Here is a 24,621-nt window from a genome sequence, read left to right as displayed (position 1 = left end):
TAACATTACATGAAGAATCACAACTATTATGTTAAAAAAACGATTTTTCCGTTTACAAGATTGGAGAACAATTAAATTTTAGGTTTTGCAAGTTTTTTAGCAACTTTTTGAACTTTCATTTTATAATTCATGCATTTTACATTAATATTTTTTCATTTAAATCATGTCATCTGTTTCATTAAGGGTTTTGTAATAACTAAACAAGACTTTGTCCTTGATTTATCAGCAAATAAAAATCTTATTGTCTTATCTGTCTAAAATCAACGTCACCGTCGGAGTAAATTAAGTGCTTTATTGACAGTAGATTGTGACTTCTGCAAAAACTTTGCGAACCTTGCCGGGCGTTGAAATCTTCGATGACGCAGAAGAAAAAGTGATATGGAGACATGCGGCACATTATATTATTTTAATGGCGTCATTTATTTTCCTCGATATTCGCACGTTTAGTTACGATCGGATCTAAACGCGACGCTTGTACATGTAAATCTCCCTATGAAAATCTATTCACATGCGTGTTATATACGCGATTAATCTGGCGAATTATCGGCAAAATCTTCGCCTGAATTGATCACAGACACGTGCGTTGCGAAATCTACTTTTCGACGAACAAAATGCGCAAAAGAGAACTCTTGTTGGCCGATTTTGTACGAGCGATTGAAATACTTCTGCTATATATTTATGTATGTTCTGATGATTCGTACTCCTGTTTCATAACGCCTTTTCGTTTATTTTTTGTTCGATAAAACCTTTTCTTCAGATGCTTTTATGCTACCTAATCTTTGCTCGGATATTTACATTGTAGAATCTTTTCAAGTTAATCCCGTACCTTATATATTCCGCTATCTCGTCAGCAACCAAATGCAATTTGCACTTGCAAGTTATTTTTATATGTTGAATTCATAAATCTTACTTGGATCTTTTCTTTTTCTTTTTTTTCAAGAAACATTGGCATTTAAATCCGATTTGCCATTCAACCATGGGCTGTTTATATCGTTCGGGATTCGTTTGGCGAGTAGAATGAATTTTATGCAAATTATGATCTTAACTGCGTGCTGTTATTTTCACTTTGGCGGAGGAGTCAAGGTTAGACGGATGTAACCGATGAAATTTCTATCAAAAGCGATAAATCTCAAACGGAACTTAACGCCGGTTTCCGCACACATTTTTCGTCTGCACGCCATAAACGTCTACGCAGTCGCACGATCTTTTGCAACGATCACACGTTGCATTGTTCAGTCGGTCGCAAAGCGTTGCGCAAAGTTGTCACATGTCTATTTCAGGCCGGAAAAAGCGTCCAGATATCAGAGAAGGTACTGGCTTAATTGCAGTACGCAATTTTTATTGCACCAACGTGCAGCTCAAGTACGTTAATTATTTACGACTAGGTACGTTGGCCTCAACGTGAGTCACCCGCGTGGCTAAAACCGTTTTGAATTCATCACATATACGTAAATTCGGTCATTTAACATTAATGTTATTTATACACACGCATGTCTGCATAAAAAGTATAAATTTCGAGGAATAAGGCTGTCACTGACGCAAAACGTAGGCGCAGTTCGGCTGTACTTAATCTAAATGAAGTACTGGCGACATTTAACAATGTGAAAGACGAAAATGGATGTTTTCTTCGATTGCGTGCGTGTGCGAATCCGCGACCTTTTCAGCCCCGTCACGCGTCGCATTTCCCGCTTGAGATAAACAGTTGGAGGATGCGTGTCGACTCATAATTCAAATTCGTTTGTCACTTTTCGAATGGCACGAAAATAAATAAATCTTTTTTTCTTTCAAGTATAGAGATACATCTGATTTTTGGCTTACTGTATGCAAAAAATAATAAATTAAACAACCTTTCTTTAAAAAAATTTTTTTGAGAACTTTACTTTTCGAAACTTTGGCCTCGTATTCGAAATGATATTTTATCTTATTTGCAATTAAATAGTTTAGTTTAACGATACATTAAATTAAGAATGTTGATATGTCAAAATCGAATCCTTGAATCAAACTTTGATGAAATCACTGATGGCACCAAGGTTGCCATTACTTCTAGGTTGCTAATGGACACATTCCATCGTTTGTTATTTTGACTATCACATCTTACACAATTCTCCAGCATCCAAGAAAGTATATTTTTCATTCTTATATTCTACTCCAAGGATGGTCTTCATTATCATAATCCATTTGAGATGTCAATGAACCAAGGCGATATGTCGATTCATTATTGCACGTGATTGTTGCAAAAAAGTGCAATTTGTTTACATATATATCCTTTATAAAAATATTAATTTAATTGTTTTAACATTACATGTGTTTTAATTATTATAAATTTTCCTTTCTTACATTTTCAGACTTTTAAAATAATTATTATGTCCTATTATGCTACTGTTTTGTTAACTATTAAAAGGTTAAACAATTTAAAAAAATATTCATTCTAGAACTTTAATCTATCACTTCTTTAGCTCTCAATTTTCGGATATTAATCTCTTTTTAAAATATTTCTTTTATTTTGAACGAACTGTTGTATAAAAATATTTTATATGAATGGTGACTATGTTAAATTAATCTTTTTATAATAAATTCAAAACTAAATAATGGTAATATTATAGTAGGTAATATTAAAGTAGAACAATATTAAGTAAGGTAATAATAAAGTAGAACAATATTAAAACTGACAAGAAACAAATCATATAACATATAGTATTTTCATAAGAAGAAACAATATTCTTCTTCATTGTAAGCTTACTATCGTTTTATTTTTACTTATGTTTACGAAACTAATTCTTTTTAAGTGCATTGACTGCATCCGAAATTCGAACGACATGATTTTACAAAGAGAAATCTTAAGTACTCTATAAGGCGTGCACATCGCAAGTCGACGTCGCGGCTATTACGCGAGCGCGCTTAACAGGTGTTCGAGAAGTTACCGGAGCTGGAGGCAAAAGTGTTACATCAGTGCGAAGACGATACGCGATTGTTGTATATATCGTACATATGTGCGCGTGTGTGTATATACATGTATATGATGTATATATGCAAACCACATTTACGAATCCTGATTTATTGTGGCGCGAATCGTAGTCGAGGAGTGATTTGACTGTGAGAGTGAAAACAGTTGAAAGCATGAAGCTATTCAAATTTTTTACAGTTTGCTCTTCCGAAGGTAAATAATGTTATAAAATTGTTATGTAATAAAGCAATGGGATTTTACGTATTATTACACTGAAAGAAGAAAATAAGTGTAATTATTATAATTATAATTTAATTATAATTCATAGATATTTTCAGTACCAACGACATATTTTATGTTTATAGTTGTTAATCATGCAAATCGTACTTGTTAATTATTATTACTACATAAATAGCAAATTTATAAAAAGAATAGTTATATTTGTGATTGCATTTATTACATAGAGATATTAATTTTGTTTTTACCATCCATATCTTGAGATTTTTTATATTAATATTTGCAATTATCATTATTCATAGTAAATTGTTTTCATAAAATTTTCTATAAGTTATTATAATTTTATATATTAATAATTTTATTATTTTTATAATAATTTTTTATTGGACACATGACATACTTATGTCATGAACGTATTTATGGATTTCTTGTATAAAATCCATAATTTGTAATTCACATAAAATTAATAAATATTGTAATACTACTTTGCTTTATCATTTACATGTAGATAAACTAACATTTATATTGCACATATAGCTCATTAATATTGCTGCTGCTTTTATGCATGTCCACGTCAGTTTCCTCCGCAAAGACACTTGCATTTCGTCAGTTTGACACAACCGGAACCTCCTCCACTTTTCCAGCGTGGTCCGTGGAAACTCCAAGAATGGAACTCGGGCTTTAACCACGAGTTGCAGCACGGATGACATTGACTAGCCTGTTACCAGTCTACGACGTCTATGTTACCAGTTGGTGAAAGTTGACGAAGCACATCTTCAAGGTCATCGCCTTCGAAGAATCGTCTTCGCTTGCGAGTGACATTTTCTGAAATTCGGTAACACCATCAAGAGACGTCAATCAATTACAAATGATAGAATCTCGATCTTTTCCTCAAAACGACTGTAAATGCGATAAAACATACAGATAATATCACCACGCTACGTGCGAAAAGAACGAGTAGTTCCTTAATTGTCGGGAACGTTAATTGTTCCATTGTGCGTTTCAATTACTCGATACGAACGGGTAACAGGTTTTGAGCTCGCGCACATAACAATGTCGATAATAATTTAATAAGGTGTTTAACACGGTTGATGGCTACCGTACAATTTGCACAGTACAGATATCGTAATTTAATAAAATAATCTAGAGTATTCTAGAGAATCATTTATGGTTGATCAACGGTTATAAAAAATATTGAATAAATACTATGCGTATCCTCACAACTTTATTTGGAGTAATTAAAATATTATCCAAGATAGGAATATACATGTATGAAAATTATGTTTCTATTATATATTTATATTAATAAATTTTTGTGTGAAATTTAATTAAAGATGTTTAATTTATTTCATTAAAATTATTCATTTTTTCCTAATTTTTAAGATATTTAATGCTTCTGAGATGCTCAATGAAAATATAGTTATATATTTCTTGTATTATTGTATGTAAAATAAAATTATATAGAAATATCTTACATATATGCAATATTTAGATTAAGTATTATATAAGATCACATAAAGAATATGAAGAAAATGACGTGTTAACTTTTCAAATTTGTATTTAATTGATGATTTGACGTTTACATGTTTGTCATGTCTTCATCATTAATGTAATGCAAATGTCATCAATAATAAACGTATTCAATGATCATTGTGTCGCTATTCTATCAAAGAAGGAGAATTTCATCTTGTCATGTTCAAAAGACCCTATATTAACATATGAAACGATATGTGCATGGCGATCTGAGTACAACTATTCGTCGCACTTGAATTAAGAGAGACTCAAAGAAATAGAAAGTTTTTTTTGTCTACCGTTATTGCGACTATCAACGCAATGTGTGCTTAAATTCATGGCGATAAACGCTCGAATGTCTGAACAAAATACACATTCTAGGCCGGGTATTAATTAACACGAGACTTCTAATAAATAGATACAATACCTTATTACCTAGATAAACCCAGCAGGAATGTAGTTCAGTTGTATGAAACGGCTCAGGATGAGCTAAAGGACGAATATAACAGATTTGGAAAATTTATAGCCCATCCTAATTACAAAGGTCTTTCCAGAAAGACAAAAAGATTTTTGTGAAATTGTACTTTAAAAACATTTAATAAAATTTACCATATTCTATTTAATTTTAACAAAAAATTTTAATTTAAAACTTATTTATCAATAAGCTTAAACTAATATTAAAGCATTAGTTATATACGCTTTGAATACGTGAAAAATTATGAAAAAATTTGTTATAAATCTTCGATCGCGTAATCAACATATCGTGCCGGTATGATTGTGAGAACAAAGAATTTACTCCAACTGTTATTAGCTGTTAACTTCAACCTATCCTATCATTAAACGCATAGAAAAAAATGTAGGTGAACATTGATCGATTGCTCGACCGCTTTAAGTTCGATCGGATCGATATACCCCATCAAACAATCTTGTGTTTCTTTCTCAATAGAATTGTATTTACAAAATTTATTCACAGTTAGAGAGATTCTATATTATTCTTTTTATGCACGTATATTGTAATAATATTTGTTCAATAAATAAAATTAAAAAAAAATGTGGTTTAAATAATATGGATTATTTTCAAATGTAATATTCACTGGAATTTTATAAAGCATAAAATTTTCAATAAATTAAATCAAATATACGATTTATAGCAAATTATTTAATAACATATTGTAATTTTTTAATATCGCAATAACAATAATTATTCTAACAATTGTATTGTGTATATCACGAAGATGAAATCATAACTAAAATTATGTTAAAATTAAAGTCCTGAAGATGGCATCTTAGAGTTTTACAAAATGGAGTAAGTTATTCTATTATTTACTATGTCAATCAATTACTGTCTGTCATCCTTTTTCATTAAATCTATTCTTTTAATTCCTGAAAGCGGACCGGATTTGGCTGGCAATGAAAGGATGAGAAAAAAAGTGAATTGTATCTCTCACCGATTAGAAGGGCACGCTATTGCTTTCTTTTCAAGACTCGATCTCTAACTCTTAATTATCCGAACTAATTATGACTAAGGTCTCGATCCATCGGAACATCTCGCTAGGTCCTTGTAGCAAAGGGTGGGATGAGTCTGCGGTCTGGTGGGGACCATTTCTATATAATCGACGGTGAAGGTGCCTGTCTCTTCATATCCTATCAGTGACCACGTTTCTTTAACCGCCGTCTTCCAAATCTATTTTTTCAAGAGACAAGTGATACAAGGTGAGTGCCGGACATTGTCCGGAAGGATTGAATTCTACAGTATAATTTGAGCGAGTTCAAATTTCGATGCTACAAATACATAGAGATGAAAATCATTTATAGTCATTCATGATAACGCGATGTACGTATATGTATATATACAATTAAGATGAAGTATTTTTCTACTATCTACAGCATCAAAAATTGATCAAAATTGAAAACTTTAAAAAACTTAAATCATGTGCATTTTTTAACCTGTTGATTTAAATGTTTTTTTTGCACTTTTTGTAATTAATATATACATTTGTACGTTCTTATAAATAAAAATTATTATTTTGTCTTCATAAATATATTGTATTGGAATATAGTAATAAATTGATTAGACGCAAGTGAAATGTAAAAAGATTTATAAACTCTTGGTGAAAGTAATACAAGTATCATTTATATTAGAGAGAAAAAGGCAGAATATATTATATATTATAACATAATTAATTAACATTAATTAGTTTTCAGTTTATAAATATTTACATATACGAAGTAAATTATCGTACAAATTGTAAAGAAAATTTCCATTAAAAATTCTTTACTATTTTTCAATATTATTTTGCTTCCAAAATTCTATTGTAATGTATTCGATGACATTTGACACATGTTGATATTGTTTACTGGAGAAACTTCTAGTCGATGTTGATGTGATTTGATCACGTAATAAACGGATAATTAACGTTTTGGCGTCCATGCATAAAAAAACTGTCTTGCTACTTCGTTAGACAAGACACTCCCTAAGAGAAACTTCTGCCTGATGGAAAGGAACTGTTTGTGTCGGTGAAATGAAATCGTGTACCTGTATGTCAACACCATTACGTACGAAACTCTCACCAACTGTCTCAGAATGGCTGTAATAAGCCAATGAAATTGTGATGTCTGAATAATTAAATTGATATTTAAATAATCTATCCACATTAACACGTAAAAATAATCTGATTTATTTGTAGAGCCTGCTTTTATATTATTTATAAGCATACTCGCTACTTACTCAATATTATACATTGTCTCTTAATTATGACATATTTTATTTCAAAGAAAAATATTTTGTATAATCTCAAGAGAAAGAGAGCATCATCAATTATATTATTCCATACGTGCATTAAAGTTATACTACAAATTATAAAAATTATTCAAAAATTTTAAAATTGTGTAATTTATCTTGCATATTATCGTTTATTACCTGTATTAATGTTTTTTTTATTAATCTGTGACAGATGATGCTGGTGCCGCTGGCCATAGTGCTCCTCGCGGCGTTCGCCAACGCCGAGCCGGCGATCAATGAAGCTCGACCGCACAGTAACCGACCTGGAAGATTCTTGTCTCTTCCGATACCGCAAAAGTGCGCAAATCGTAAGTACCTTCTGGCATTAATGCTTTAATCGTTAGTTACCCGTGCCCCTGAGAGCGATTAACGCATTGTGAGGGAAACAATCTAACTCTGTTTCTTGCAATTTCTATTAGCTCTATCTGTAGATTTGGGATACACGGGATAGGTAAACTTATCTGTTGCCTGTTAGGTTGAGCTAAAAATATTAAATTAATGATCCATCTATGAAATAATTATTGAAATATTACAATACGTGATGCAACATAGCTTATTGTACCTAAAAGTATTATTTTTGTCTAGATTATTGGTAGAGTTTCATAAAACACAGAAAGAACGGTTTTATTAAAGTATATACAAATTCAATTAGTTACCGATCTAAAAATATTTCGTTGGACCATCGAAATGCTTATGTACGACACTCAAGCACGATGAGTAATGTTACAAAAAATTTTACAGTTTAGCAGACATTCAGTTTGAGTGTCTTACATAATTATTTTCAGATCTGCATATCCAGCTAAATTTTTAGGTATTACCAAACCATATATTCTTTTCGAGATTTATTTAGGATTTATTTGATAAAATTTAATAAGCTCTCGTTCCATAATAACGACGATTATTCCATGGTATTTTGCAACAGTCTTAGGGATAATCGAATATGAAACAAATCGTTAAACGCTCTAATTATCCGTGTAAACAACTACCAATCGGATTTTCCTTCGAAAGGAAAACTCCGCATTGTGGTATAGTGATGCGCCTCACGAAACCGCCCGAGCATGTCTTGATTATATCACCCGCACGTAAAATAAGAAAAATGCAGAGGACTTTCATTGTCGCTCGCTCGCAGAAGGGGCAATCGTGTGTCTCGGGCGCGCGGCACTGTCGTACCGTCTTTCAAAGGAATCGAGGTTACAATGCTGATACACGCCAAGAAAGGGGCGGGGGGGGGGGCGAAGGGGTAAAGATCCCTCATGCAATTTCACGAGGTACGAGTTTACTTTTAAAAGCAGACGAGCCTCTCTCGACTCTTGTGCAAGCACGCGCTCCAGGTATTCACTTTTGATCGCCGCGAGTAGGTGGTGCCGGCTTGCGTCCACTTGTTCACCACCAACAGGTTCCCGATAATACTGCACCGCGAACTTTCCTGGCGATTCTTTATCTTGTCCGGCGTATACACTTTCTCGACGCCACTCGATAAAAAAAAAAGGCTGTTGCCTTCTCAAGGCGTCTATTACGAAAATGGACTGAATTTTGTCATCACTGGATTTAGACTTAATTTGTAGCGCGTAATATATGTGTATTCTCATTGCATATATATAAGACACAGTCTTATCATAATAAAGTAGTATATAAAATAATTAGCATTGTAGTAGAAAGTGAAAGAGATATACAATGTATATTCTCCGTGAGTAATATTGTGTCACTTTAATATCTTTGATGCAGTAAATATCTACTACATTTCTGCTACTGAATGATTGCGAGAATCGTCTGCTTTCTACTCGTTTAAGCAGCAATCTTCTCAACTAATGGTATCCTGATCCAGTCTTGCGGCCTATGGCTATAAAATGATCGTTTGCAACGCAATACTAATATTAAGCGTCAGTGAATTAGCATTGCCTACGATCAGACAATTTCCGCAAGGATGGCTCAACATTGTTATACGCGTCGGATTAATTCAGTAAGATCTTCATTAATGACATCATAGCAAGGACATCGGTGGTTATTCAAATAGTTATGATAATATGCTCGCCTATCTCTCGCGAATTATTAATGCCGTCGGTTTATAGCCACGAAATAAGCTCGTGAAAATAACAGTGGCTTCAAAAATTTATTAGCATCAACTTTCACGATCCTCCGTTCCTCTTCTAGATCATAATCTTAGCTATATATCTTAATACAAATAGAAGTGGTGGTAAAAAATCATGCTGTCGACCTTGATGATTGACTAGCTACGATCAGTAATTTGTCGTATCTTCCTGTATTACATAATCATGCTTTGTAACACGGGTAAAGAGAAAGAAAGTCTGCTTCATCAGCCGAACAACGTTAGCGCGAGCGAGGGATATTTGCATTGCCAACGTGCTAAAGATTTTCTCGTAACCGTGAGGAGAACGAAACCGAGAGTGAAATATGGAGGGATGTAGAGCAACACGTTCGCGAGTCAAAGTGCAACGCGGGGACATGGAAAAATACGGAATTTCCAAATGGTCGCATTTCCACGGTATTTAATAACGTGAGAGGCACGTGAGTAGGCCGTGGGAGTGAATCGGCTTAGCCGCAATGGTGCAACGTAATGATGTTCGGATACGACCACAATCACCTAACAACCTAATGATTGCATGCTCGCTCCCCTGGAATGCCCGATCGCAGGCAGGATGGCAGGATGGAGTTTGCCGACCAAGTCAATAGTAATCAGATGTAGCGTGATCCTCGCGCTCGCGCCGAGAAAAAGTATGTAATAAGCGTGTCAATGCAGGTGCACGTGCGCCAAAGAATGTGCAGTAACATAATGGAAAACCGGCATAAAACCCCATGGTTACGTCGCGCAGCGAAAAAACGAATGCGAAAACGCTTAAGCACACACGCGAGCACACATTGTGGTGAAATTTACGATTCTGAGGATTCTACGAGAAGTGAACTCCAGAACTTTATGCCGCGTCGAAGTAGTTATGCGAGAGAAAAATTATGTACGCAAAAAAAGATTTAACGTTATACGCGAATCATACTTTTACCTGCATTCGCATCATCGCGTAGGACTTATCATCACTATTTCGTCTCCGGTTCGATTCGTACGTTCGACCTCAAAATATGTAGATCTTTTGATACGTCAAATCTTTTCGTCAGATTTCTCCGTTCAATTAAGATAAAGGATTAACGGGGCATCGCGATTAACTTTTATAAACTTACTGGGAATACCGGTGTGAAGCCGTTAGTAACACAATGGGACACGTAATATGTGCATGCATGTCTTATACTCTTAAAGCAAACGGTAATGACACGCTTGTTGAGTAACATGTGAACGAGTATCGGCCATGGATATTATATAATACCCATCGGCCTATTAAACCGGTGTCCGACGGTGCTATTACGGTGAAGATACAGCGATTAACTGACCGCATGCTTTACCACATTACTCTCGCGCATATTGTAATTACAGTCGGTGCTGTTAGATGTGGTAATTTTATACAATTTTCGAATTTTCCTGTCGTGCTTAGCGCGAAGTGAAAATCTATCTTGTGTGTCAAATACCCGATACTTGCCGATACGTGTGGTCTCGTAGAGTATTGTAAATATATATTTATCTATCTATAAAGAAAAATGTAAAGATAGACTTGCAAGCTATACTTATTCCATAATCTCTTGTTAACAAGAACACGCGATGTGATGATAATAGTATACGCGGATGATCTTTAATAGGTGATAGTAAACTGCACTTATGGAACAACTTTCTTGTTTTGCATGTGTAGTCCTGGAAATATTAATGGGCAATGATAAGATATATTTATATATAATTAATAATTAAATTAATGACTATAATCTTCTATGTAAATAACATTAATTATTATATACATAATTAATTAAAGAAAATTCCAGTAGCATTTGCGCAAGATGCTACTGTTCGTTTTGTACCAACGACATCATTCTACTATGAATGATTTCACGACGGATTCAAAAGCTTGATAAGGACATCCGATAATTTCGCAAGCTCGGAGTGAAAAAAAAATTAAGCCAGACAATCGCGTAAGGTTCATCGACGTATTATTATACCGCCGTTAATCACAATTACGCAACGCAACGCCGAATAAAAGACCGTCGCCAACAAATCGCCGTTAAATCGCCTTATGACAGTGCGGCTGACCGATCAGCTGTTGCAATCTTACTCGTCGTGAGGTTGACTGACTGACAACTCTACAAAAGGCCGGCGCTACATCGCCACGAAAATGTCAGGAACTGCTTGCGAAATCGGACAACAACGCTCTTCGGGGATTATCCCTCCGCATGCTGCTTACACGTGTAATCAGGCACGACTCGTTCGAAAAAATCTATTTTCACAATGCACGTGTCACACCTCACAGCAATTTTTGCATGATAATGAAATCTTTACGCTTTTTTTTTTTAAAGATGGCTTTTATCTGCAGATTTTGAAACAGTTGTAATAAAAATTTACATAAGTAATATATTGCTACGTACAGAACTATAATGTCGTATGTAAAAACACATGAAGATAGGCTTGTGAGTTGTATTTATTATATGACATATAATTTAACGAAAGAAATAGATATGAATTGATTCTTTATTTTTACTGGACTTTCGAATACTGTTTCTTAAAGAAAGAAATAAATAAAACTAAACATATATACTTTTGGTAAAATATGAAAGTACACGTCGAAGTAAGCTTTTCTGATGATTGTTATCACCGGAGAATATATTACCGGATAATAATCGTTAGTTTCTTTTCGTGAACACTACGCATTTGCCTGGCGATAAACCGAGAGAGAAGAGCACGGGGAAAACCGCTATCCTCATGCGAGACGAGCCGTGCCGGGACCCATTGACCCGTCGTGCAAAGAGAAAAAGTTTCACCTTCGCCTGGCAGCTCGTGCCGAGAGCCACAAGAGTTTCCTTTTCCTTCGCCTCCGCGCTCGAATGTTGTTTATTCACGACTCGCAGTCGACCCACTGATCTCGTTCGCGAACAAGAAACTGACTCCCGACGAATTCATTCGTGGAGCAGCGTTTAATTAGGGAACATTTTTATCGTTATTATAATTGATTATTTTTTGCAAAATCGCAAATACGACGATAATTATAGATACTGTATTAATTAATTAATTGTAGTTAATGTTAACTACTATTATTGGAATCAAATTTAGAATGTAAATTATAGACAAAAATTATAGACATTACTATTGCCTAATCATAGATATTTTATCCTTAATTCACATGATAGATGTTAAGTAACTAATAATTATTATAATCTCATGTTTACAATGATATATATCAGAATTTTTTTGACACATTTTATAAAAGGCAGTACCTTGGTCTTAAGATTATATGTTAATTTAATTTTTGTTATTATTGTATTCATTATTATTTATAATTTACTATTCTTACAAAGTACCATAACGAAAAATACAAGAATTCTTTTCCCTTCAAAGAAATTGCACTTTCGAATATTTACCCATATTTTTATCGCGACGTGATGTGCCTCACCAAAGATGACGCGTCATTTCCAAGAGTCTGCTAGTCTTACGACTCGTAAAGGATTTCACACGCGAAGAACAACGTACATGATTGGTATCCGCTTGCGTGACAATTAGCAGAGATCGGCTGCGATTGTAGCAACATCCGCATTTTACAAAAGAAGCTCGCTCATTAATGTACATACGTTTATTATGTCGCTCATTAAGCGACGCAGTCGTTTAGAGTGTTTCCATCATGAAAAATAATTAACCGTCAATTAAAAGCCGATACTTTCCTCCGAAGAACCGATTTGTTCGTCGAGATTAAATCGACGTTTCGATGGTAATGCCGGAAGTGAATTGTGCTGTCGAAATACACCGAAGGCGCACTGTCGCGTTACCAAATCAGCTTTCTCTCCGTCCCAAATGAATGGAGTCAAGAAATGGATTTAGTCAAGAAAAATATATTTTGTCGTGCAAAGTAACACAGTTTGTTCTTACAGCTTATTAGCTTCAGATCACTATTAATAATAAGTGTCTCCGGCGTATCAGTCTTTAATTGATAATATTTCAAAGAAATTGGAATAACACTCGAATATAATCATGGAATTTTAATCAGTCGTATATACAAAGATAGAAAGTGGCAATATTATATGAAGCGAAAGTCCCAATGAAACGTTAAATAAAATATAGTTTACTCTTCCGCGTGTTATCAATAAAATAAAAATTTACTGAAAGGTTTATAAATTTTTTACATAATTTCTATAAGAAAAGTTAAAATAAAGAATTCAAATGATAATACATTGCTATAAAAATAAGCAAAATTTTAATAATTATAAATTTTTTTTCGATTATAGAGTTATCGTTCATCCGTTATCAGGTTGATGCACGTCTGTATAGTTTAATTATTAACGTTGTGTTAGAATCTACGTTATGATTCTTGATGAACAACAGCTCGCACGATTGAAGCGATTATCGTCGCGAGTTCCTTGACACAAACGCGTGAGACGCGCCAGGGGCATAGATGTTTAATCGATGCTGATATAACGATCGTAAATTGCGATTGTTCGACAGGAGGCGAACGTTTTTTTCGTTTGATGCACGCGGATGCACCGTTGTCGTTGCATACGAGCGAAGGAAAAGAAATCCGCCACGTTTAATGATGATATAATCACGCACAGTCATTCTCTTTTAATAATACGCATTTAATTGTACACGTTATTAACGTTCACACGAAGCACGTGACATTTTTATAAATTCAAAATTTCTACTATTGTGTACAAAGAAAAATATATTACGATTTGTATTTCTTTATACTATACATCGCTCGTTGGCTAGAACAATAACTTATAATTTTAAAAAACAAGATTTAAAAAAATGTTTTGAATCGTAAAATCATGAAAATATTATTAACTCTTCAATCAGTGTATTGAGAATTCTCATTTTTATAAAAATAAATCCTTACAAACAAATTTGTTTTCTTATTCTTCTTTTCAATTTTAGAAGCTTAATTATGTCATTTTATTAATAATAAGAGCTCGAATCTGTTCGTTTCTTGTATATAATTAAAAAATGTCATTTTTTTTTTAGTTACGTTATTACAAATATCTGTACTAATTGTTACTAATTTTATTTTGAGTTTTCTTCTTTTATAATATAAAACTTTTACGAAATAAATTCCCTTTCTCTTTCTTCTCTTATCATTTTCTTCGGCGAGATAGAATATCTGTACATTATCATGTTAATCCATATTTTACATTGATAACAATGAAGTAAGCGATTATTGACCCATATACTCCGAGATTCGATGTAGATTAGACGAGGGCAGCCGTCATGATGTGATAACAGTGCATACACATTATCACATCATGAATGTAATGTGTTTTATAATATTTATCGTATCGATTTCCGCTCAATGCAGTCGAATATTACTCGTGTCAGTTCTACACGTAATTGATTCATCTCGTTAACACATTGAACTTGCTTCACGTGATTCTGATCAATGGAAACGTAAATTACTCTCCAAGTGCAATCTTACGATAAACTTCTACCTACATCATGTTTTGTTTTATTTTTAAATGTACTACTTTGGGACTGGTCGAATATTACTCCTATGAGATAGTCTTTGAGGTAAAACATCTATCCACTAATCAAGAATAACGCGGCGTGTCGTTATATTTTACGATGATTTAATAGAGTTCTTAATATTCACGAGGCGGCAGAAATCACGTTTTGGCTATTAATTTTCTTAAAAAATTATCATCAGCAGCTGTTCATATTTCAGTGTTGCCATTTCATTATTGATGCTGAAATACAACAATTTATCGATTATTAGTTGCAGAGATGATGATATACGTGACATAATTGATTTTAAATGGTTATAAAAGAGAAAGATATCTCTAATTTAAAGAAATAATTTAATTTAATTTGTATATAAAATAGGATTAAAAAACGAAATAAGTTATGTTCGAAAAATTAAAGTTGATTAAATCTGATAACAAGGTATAGAATTAGCCCGGGGTATTTAATATTGTTATTTTATTAATTTAATTGTGCTAGATGGTTATTAGATATTAGATATTTTTAAATAACTTTCGCGCACAATACAAAACGTTATAGAGAAAATCGCTAATCAGAGTACTCGTGTTACAAAACATTTGATTCAAGTCACATGTATCAAACACCATGAATGGCAGAATAATGTGGCTAGAATATAAAATCCTTAACTTCCATGCGAGGTTTTAAATTTATACTGACAACGGGAATCACGACTTTGTCCTATGTCGTAAATCTTGACAGACAGTCTTTCTTCTTCCTCGATACGCGCAACACAATCGCCTTTCCATGATGGAGTCTCGAATTGAGCACTTGAATGGCTGACACGACTTATCCACGAAGAAACTTTGTTCAGAGACATCCAAAGAGATATTCCAATTAAAATGTAAGCTATTGCTTTTTCCATTAAAAAGTACCTCAGAAAACCCTTACCTTTTTCTTAATTATTATTTTATCAAGAACTATAATAAATCGCTTAAAATATAACAGAAATCGGGATTACGCAAAAGATTGTTCAAATTATTATCATGATCAGTGCAACTATATAAAATTATACAGTTGTTTTATAAAAAAAAACAAGATCTGAAGGTGTTTATTTTTCTGTCAAGTATTATTTCATTCATAAATGAACCGAGGCTGTGCGAAAGCGGTTATGGGGGACGGTCGTTTGTTAAATTATAATGGTACGAGACAGGTATAAAAAATAGCGATCGCCTGTAAAATCGCCATTGGCGTTATCAACCTTTGACATTAGCGTGTTCAATCCCTCGCGAATACCAGGCGAAATCATCAATTGGCTGAAAACATACGTGGGCAAGGACGTGCAAGCAGTAAAATGTAAAGGGCGCAGATGCTTGGAGATACAGTCAGCTCGATCGTTCCTCGTTTTATTCAAATTTGATGACTATCTCTTACATCACGCACATATGACGCCATGTAATAAATTTCAATTAACATAGTGCCGCGACCGTGCCGCCAACGAGTTGCCAAAAATGAAGATAACGCGCAAATCCAGTTTTAATTAGCATTAAACATAAATTATTTACTTTACATATATTCGCGGTTCTGAATCATAGAAACGTTTATATTATAATGCGTGTCTATAAGTATTCGAAAAATTTTCCAAACATTTAGTTTTGTAATTACAATAATTTTCATCTAGCAAATAATTACTTTTTTGTATTGTAAATATAAAATAAAAACATATAATAATTATTATAGCATTTATAGCACAATATTATTATTATATTCCGGCTAGAATAGATCAATTTCAAAACTTTCCTAGTGTCTTGTAGTTTATTATATTTTTATATAGAATAAACTGCAGATTTTTAGAATTTCTTCACACTTTGGAAAAATCTATTTGAATCTTTTGTTATTTGAAAAAGTGTGCTTCTCAGATATTTAAGATCGTGAGATACAAATGTCGATAAAAATGTCGAAATATGGATTACGAATGTCATGATGAATGGAGAAACCGATTCGAAAAATTAGCTCGAAAGGAAGGGAGGGAGAGGATGAAAAAGCGCGGCGAGGGGACCGCGCACGTAGCGGAATATAAAACGTTATGTCACAGCGAATGAGAGAGAAGACGAGAGAAAGACAAGATGCCCCGTGTAACGCAGCCACGATGATACGTGCGCACGTATACGTTTCGTAATGCGGCGTTAGGCGCTCATAATGAGACACACGTCGTAAATCGTCGACGAGGAGAGGCATACCTGCATAAATACTGGGAAAAAGTGTAAGACCGTTGACATTTAAAGCGGATGATAATGATGCGCCGCTGCCGCTGCCGATTACAGATTCCCTGTCCACGGATTAAAACAACGTGCTGGCCTCAGCGGGTTTCGACTAAGACCAAACATGTGCCCGTGCCTGGTAGCGTTTGGTGGAAGGTGCGAAGAAAATTGCGAAACATATAGAAACAGAAAAACAGCAGGGTCCCCGCATCGATGCGGCCAGCAACATAGGCAAATGCTACACATGAAACCATAGATGATCTTTTAATTGAGTTAGCATTTTTTTATAACTCAAGGAAAAGGCATCATACACGCCGTGTTTCGCGTCTGTCAGTTTTTTGAATTTATGGGAAATACTCTTCTATAAATTGCGATTCTTACTGCGTTTCTTATTACGCGCGTCGCATGCTGAAGCCGATGTTGATCGAGAGATATATACTTGTTTGTTGTTTTGATTGACATCCCTTTCTAGCATTTACGCATCCCTGCATGTATTCACAGTACCTTTGGAAAAAGTTGAAACGGAGAAGTTTTGTCATTTATTAATTACACAAAAAATATAATTTACACTGTACACGTGATGCTAATGAACATACGGATTAAAATACGAGATAATAGAAAAAATTGTATGTTGTTATGTGTACCTGGTGAGATTATTTAAGCACGGCGAAACATTGACGAGAGGTATTGAGAGAAAAGAACATTTTTCTACAAGAATTTTTCGACCTTTCAAGTGAATGAGACTGATTTTTTGCAGCCAAGTGGAAGCGGTCGACTTTAGCCAGACACGTTCCTGGTCGCGAAAAGCACAGAACTACGGATTACCCTATCGCAACACCTCTTTGACCCTTGAACTATTAACCACCGGTTAAACCGAGAATCTGTTAACAGGAAAGAAAGGCGCGATTGCGAGATCTGATATAATCGTCAATTTACTATTCTTTCTGCAAAGCCTCGGGTGACATCTCCATGAGTAATCCGATGATAATAGGGAAGCTAATACTCTTCACATTTATAGACACGATGTAACGCTACTTCAATTTCTTATCCAATCTCGAATCTCTCTCGCCTTCCGTTGAAAATGAAAATAATGTGTGTATTACACGTTTGAATTATTGATAATAATTTCTAAAATAAAATGATTACGTTACAGAAACGGAACATTAAAGTGGTTTCTTTAATGGTAAAACACTTTTTACAGGGCCGAAGCAGTTTAACTTCCGAGGGCACAACTATTTCTACAGCGGGCACGTGCCGGCTCATGCCAATCAAAAAGTGGATTGGTTAGACGCTAGAAACATTTGCAGGGAGTACTGCATGGATCTCATCTCGATGGAAACTCAAGAAGAGAATAACATGATCTTTAGGCTCATTCAGCAGAGTAAGTAATTTATTTCGTGACGGTCAGACTCCTATGAAACGTGCCGACATGTCTACGCGTGTCGCTCCTCTTTGTGAATCATTCTTACTGTTCCACATTAAAGATCAATGCAAATTAAAGATCAATGCATGATCGAAGGCCATAGTAGCGGAACGGCTCCGTTTTTGTTCATGAACAAAGAAGAGCGTAGCGCGAAATTGTATTTATAGTTAAAGCAATTCTTTTAAGCATCCTCGCTAACAAAAAATTTTTTAGTAAACAATGGTTTATTAAATCAATTGGATCACACAAAAATAATTTAGTATATTAAATATCTCGACACATACGTGCACTAATTTCTAGAAGCTATGTATTTATTATAATTTGAACTATGAATGCCCAGTAGAGTGTCATCTTCCAGTTACATCTTTTGATCGATAGCCTCGCTTGTCGCGTTATTTGACCTGTAATTTACAAGTGCATCGCAAAATGTTCAACATGAGCAAAACAATTTTCGAATTCACGAATTGTCGAATCTTCTCGGTTCATGAGAAGGGTAAATTCACTCGCTGTTTTTGACAGAATGACCTTAGAAAGTTTTCACACGGCATATAATCGTAATGGGTGACGATGGTAGCGAGTCATAAATATCGTCACCGACACGGCGATTTACCACGGCAACTTTCATCCACGCGAGATAATCATTCGGCAGTATTTCGAAATAAGCGGCCCGACGTGGAACATCACCGTGTCTTCGATTCGGATGATTAACGACGATGCTCCCCGTTATCCTCTCCGTCTCTTCATTACGACCTTTCGGCTGCAGCACGATGCGTTTAAGCGCAGAGAACCGAAAGTGCAATTAACCAAAGGGTTTTACCCACGCTATCCATTAGACGCTTTTACTTTTGTTAGTACCGTTGTTTCTTTTCCGGTTTTTCTTTATCATTAAAAACTTTCTTGAATTTAAATGATTGTGCAAGTTGTGATAAATGGCTCGATATATCTAACCGTTAAAAACATTTTTATTTTACAATTTCAGTTTGATTGGAGAAAAGATGATTAAAAGTTTATTATTTTTATTTAAAGGCTCATACAACTTAATTTGTTATTTTAAATATTTACTACTTTAAAATTGAAATAATCAATTAAAGAATAAATTTATCGATGACCTAGGAAAGTTAAACCGCAATGTGAGTCATGATCGCATAGATCGGAAATTGAATAAACAATAAACCACAAATTAATACAAATTGCCTGAATATTTATTGGATTTCACTGCCGCCTCTAACCGCAATTATTATGATCGTGATGATACCTGCTCATCACGAGCGATATTCATCACGATGAGGAATCGTGGGAGATGAGTCGGTGAGTGTAACGACAGTTTTCAAGGTAATGCGGGGGTCTTGAAGTGGGTTGAGGCTAGAGACTCTCATCTTTTTTTTTATATAACAGCATCGCGTAGTGCATGAATCTTTTTGCAGTCCGGCGAAAGTAAAATAGCACCAAATTGATTTCGCTCAAGAATACTATGTGATCAGCTGTCTTGCTTACCTACACTTTTGGAAGACCTTTCCTATCCGCAGTCCGCATACCGACTTACAATTTAAGATGATTTCTCTATAATCATAGTTTCGTTTCGATTTAATAAAAAATTATAAGTCAACGTTGTTGGCATCTAAAAATGCTGTTATTCCCTATTCAATAATATTCAATTTTAAGATTCTCAAATAGTAATAAAACTGAGAGTGTGTACTCAAATTCGAATGATTACATTTAATAATGTAGCCATTTAGTAAATTGTTATAAAGCTAATGTTGATTACAAACTTTTTCTCAAATTATAATTTGAAAAAATTAACAAAATGTTTGATTTAATGCCGCTAAATTGTCGAAAATATTTTCAGCTTCCTTTCATTTCATGAGCAAGCAATTTCATGCAAAATCAATCTTTTTCCCAGATGATGTTCCTTACATCTGGACGTCTGGACGTCTCTGCGACTTCAAGGGCTGCGAAAATCGACGTGATCTCGAGCCCAAGTCCCTGTACGGTTGGTTCTGGTCGGCGAATCGCGAGAAGATGGCACCCACCAACCTAGTGCCGAATGGTTGGGGCTTCAATCCATGGTCGCAGACCGGCCACAAGAAGGTCAAGCAGCCAGACAACGCCGAGTATGACATCAACGGCACCAATGAGTCCTGCATGTCCGTCCTGAACAACGTCTACAATGACGGTATCGCCTGGCATGATGTCGCGTGTTACCATGAGAAACCATTCGTCTGCGAGGACTCCGAGGAGTTGCTCAACTATGTGGCCAGCACCAACCGCGGTATTCGCCTCTAAAGCGATCGCGGTCAGCCGACACCTACGTGGTGATCACACGATCGTCCATCAGCGTCATATCAGCACACACATTCCTTCTATACTTCCCGTCGCGGAACCGACAAGACACGTGCCAACTAGAAACACGGGATTTCCACGTGGCGATTCTTGATTTTTGGATGATCACAGAAAATCCATTGCACATTAAAATTATAATTTACAAACAATATCTTTTCATAATTACATTTTGCGATAAAATACGCTTTGATCAGTATTTTAATCGAATATCATTCAAAATAAGAGCTCACTAGAATTGGAATTTTGTAATTTGTTATTCTGGTTGTTTAAAAACCAATTTACACAACATTACCTTTTATATTAATTTCTATAATTATGTTAAACTTTTGTCTTTGATTCTGTACCAATTTTTTCATTTTATGCGAACAAATCATTCGATTGATATGATTGAAAAAGTAAAAACTGTAAGCTATTTAGAATATTATGCACTTACGATATCAAGAATTTGTTTAATATACATTCTATTCTAATAATTATAATAAAACGGAATATTTTTAACGTATCATTGTATGAAAGTAAACTTATGTATTTACTGGAAGTGTACTTCTGAAAAGTTTATGATGTTAAAAAATATATTGCTAGATTATTAATTAATTAAATAAACGTGTCTCGTCGCTGCATTCTTTCTGCACTCATTAAAGAAACTCAACAATAATTTTATACATTGTTTAATTTGTAATCACAGTATCCGCTGAAGAGAGTAATTAATTGTGTACATGTATTTATTGATATAAATTTGGCTGGCAGTCTCTGTATGTACATTTATGAATAAACGTTAATCTTACATAAATTATGAACTATTCAATTAGTATTAAATCCTATGCTATTTTAATCATTTAACATATTTTATATTCACAACTTATATTTCTAAAATAATATTATAATAAAAATTATCTTTCAGATTTATACAAGTTATTAAAAATAGCTCTTTTTAATCAAAATATAAGATACGTAATTAATAGTATTATAAATACATAATAGTATTGTAAATAATATAAATATACAATATAATAGTAAAATTAAAAAATGTTTAAAAATTTGTTATCTTTATTTAAAGAAATGCATTTTTCTGAAATATTTAAGGAGTTGAGTAATCTTAAGTTTCAATTATATAATTAATATTATATTAATTTTCTATGTTTCTAAATAGACAAATAATTTAAAAATTTGTATCTTATTTATTTATAGCCTAGTTAGACCTTTAAATATTGAATAAACTCAGGTATCTCTTACCAATCCCATACTTACAAAATGAGCCTTGGAGAATTGTACCATCATCAGCAGATCAAAGTTTTACTTTACATGACCCTGAAAGTATATTTTGCCTCATCGATAAGAAATCTTTATTACAATCAGTTAACTTTACACAACAACTTTAAAAATTAAAATTTGTAATGCCGCAGATATATATATTGTATTTTTATAAAACAATATCTGATAATAATAAGTCATGAAATAAATATAATACTATTAATTATTCCAATTTCGGCAGTAATACAAACTTTCACAGCTTGTTAGTCCTTGATAACTTGTATGTTAAAATTATGTATGATTATAGTTCTTTCTATGAAATAAAAAAATTCAGTTTTTAAAGTCAAAATGTTCAGATTGCTTTTAAGATTGCTCTTCATTTTGTTCTTTATTATATATTCTAATATATTATAATATTCTAACATCAATTTGAAAAAGAAACTTTGATATTTAAAAATATCAAATTTAAAATTTAAGAAATTCTTTGAATTACATTTTTAAAAATTCTTAACATTTTAGACGTAACTTTCTTGCTTATTATTTGATTATTATTTCTTTGTGTTTTCAAAATCTTGATTTTCCTCGTAATTAACAGTCTTGTATTTTTGGATAATCTCGGTACTTAATTTGACAAATTTATTCTAAAACAATCTTCTAATCTTTAGATATAATATAATAAAACAGATTTTACTAATTTATTTATTATATTTTTAAAATATTTTGCTGATTTTTTGAGTCTCTATACAATTTTTGAATAAAATAAAATAAAATCAAAATATATTTAATTGTCGGTAAACAAACTCTACTTATGGTATGAGTTATGATTACAAAAAAAAGGTAATCTGACTTACCAACGCCATGCACAGCAGCGGAGTTATGTGTATCATGAACTAAAAAACACAAATGTACTCAAATTAATTATTCAAGTATTCAAGCAGCTGAATGGGCTCCTTCAGCAAACAAATCAGATCAGTTAGCGTTCAGTAATTTATTAATATGATTAATTTTTGCCTTTAATTCTTCGCTGATTCTAGAAATTGAAGCTACCCATACAGCACATCTTTCAGAATGATTTCTGAAAGATATCTGACGGAAGATTTCTTTCCAATATTTTTCAGAAAGCTTTCTGAAAGATGTGTGCAGTATGGGTAATAATGAAATGAAAAATCATAATAAAGAATCACTGACCGCTCACTGATCTGCTGTTTGTTGAACGCGTCCATTATTTATGCCAAAGAATAATTATCGCGCGTGTGCAACAATTGATTTTGCGAACAAAAGATAAAATAATAATTGTTACTCACCTCAAAGTTGCTCCGCCGTTGCCCGATGCCCCTCAGCTCGCCACCTCCTCTCAGGTTAGGATTCAGCACTCGCACAAAATTCACTCGCGAAAATACAGTTAATTAATGACGATCGGGCGACACTTAACTCGATATTTCGAGGTTAATTCGATCGCTTCGACGCGTCGTCACACATCCTTTATCGCGACGCGGGATAACGGAAAAACAAACTCTAGGAAGACAAAAGAATACACGCGACATACACGACGTACACTGGAACGACTGCGATGAGAAGGAAAGAAAAGAGAAGACTCTCGCGACTCCGAATTATGTTGCACCCGGGCACAGTTAGACTCGATGCACGACGAACGTTTCACTTTTTCCAATATGACGATTAATTCGAAGGAAACTGAGCTCTCATTGATATATCGCACTGATCGTTCGCAGTGCATCGAGTCTAGCCTGCCCGGATGATAACAGGTCACCAATGTACACGATCCACGCACGTCGAACTCGATTAAAATTTTTTATTCCGTATTAAAATCGAGATTGATACACGAATACATTTATGCTAATTAACGACACGCCATTCAATTCACGATTCGCCGGTATACGACAGGGGTGATGCTGTACCGACACACACATCCAGCGGGCTTGGTTGGCGCCAGCGATTACATCCCGATCGTTTCTCTACACACCGAGCAATTATGAATTCCGGATCTCTCGCGATTTTAATAACCGCCACATTCGCGACTCGCCGGTACACGACGAGGGTGAATACCGCACCAATACACGCATTCGGCACGTCGCGTCTCAAGGCAAGGTCACTGCGCGAACGAGCAGTGAACGGTAACGGCGACTGTGGCGGGTGGCGCGGCGTAACTGAGGGGAGGGGATAGCCACCGGCACTCGCTGGCTCGCTGCCCGCTCTTCGGGGGGGCTCGGCCGCCGCCGCCGAGTCGAGCCGAGTACCGAGTGCTGTACGCTACCCTCGCCACTCACACTCCCCACTACGTACTACCGCTCGGGCGCTCGCCACTCGTTCGCGCAGTGACCTTGCCGTGAGACGTACGTGTGTGTGCCGAAG

General features: G+C 34.4%; 1 protein-coding gene and 2 long non-coding RNA genes across 4 annotated transcripts; 1 reads left to right on the top strand and 2 right to left on the bottom strand.

The window, feature by feature from the left end:
• Positions 1 to 917: 917 nt before the first annotated feature.
• Positions 918 to 7,735, bottom strand: LOC114254405. Its single transcript, XR_003625764.2, has 2 exons — positions 7,614 to 7,735; positions 918 to 4,006 (listed from the first exon to the last, which is right to left on the bottom strand). It is a non-coding gene; the product is annotated as an uncharacterized LOC114254405 (long non-coding RNA).
• On the top strand, positions 5,878 to 21,790 carry LOC105835593. Of its 2 annotated transcripts, XM_012679042.3 has the most exons (4): positions 5,878 to 6,406; positions 7,648 to 7,783; positions 18,439 to 18,618; positions 20,561 to 21,790. In XM_012679042.3, exons 2-4 carry the CDS (start codon positions 7,648 to 7,650, stop codon positions 20,941 to 20,943), a joined length of 699 nt encoding a protein of 232 aa, XP_012534496.1. In that variant the 5' UTR covers positions 5,878 to 6,406; the 3' UTR covers positions 20,944 to 21,790. The 2 variants fall into 2 exon arrangements, with proteins under 2 accessions (XP_012534496.1, XP_036144474.1); XM_036288581.1 differs by lacking the exons at positions 5,878 to 6,406; positions 7,648 to 7,783 and adding an exon at positions 10,226 to 10,444.
• Positions 20,924 to 24,409, bottom strand: LOC105835594. The gene is made up of 4 exons (XR_001138993.3): positions 23,556 to 24,409; positions 23,103 to 23,141; positions 22,249 to 22,308; positions 20,924 to 21,059 (listed from the first exon to the last, which is right to left on the bottom strand). It is a non-coding gene; the product is annotated as an uncharacterized LOC105835594 (long non-coding RNA).
• Between the last annotated feature and the right edge of the window lie 212 nt (positions 24,410 to 24,621).

Source organism: Monomorium pharaonis, chromosome 6 (assembly GCF_013373865.1).
Source record: "Monomorium pharaonis isolate MP-MQ-018 chromosome 6, ASM1337386v2, whole genome shotgun sequence".
NCBI classification, from domain to species: domain Eukaryota; kingdom Metazoa; phylum Arthropoda; class Insecta; order Hymenoptera; family Formicidae; genus Monomorium; species Monomorium pharaonis.
Note: the sequence above shows the minus strand (reverse complement) of the source record. Positions and strands in the feature narration are given on the sequence as shown.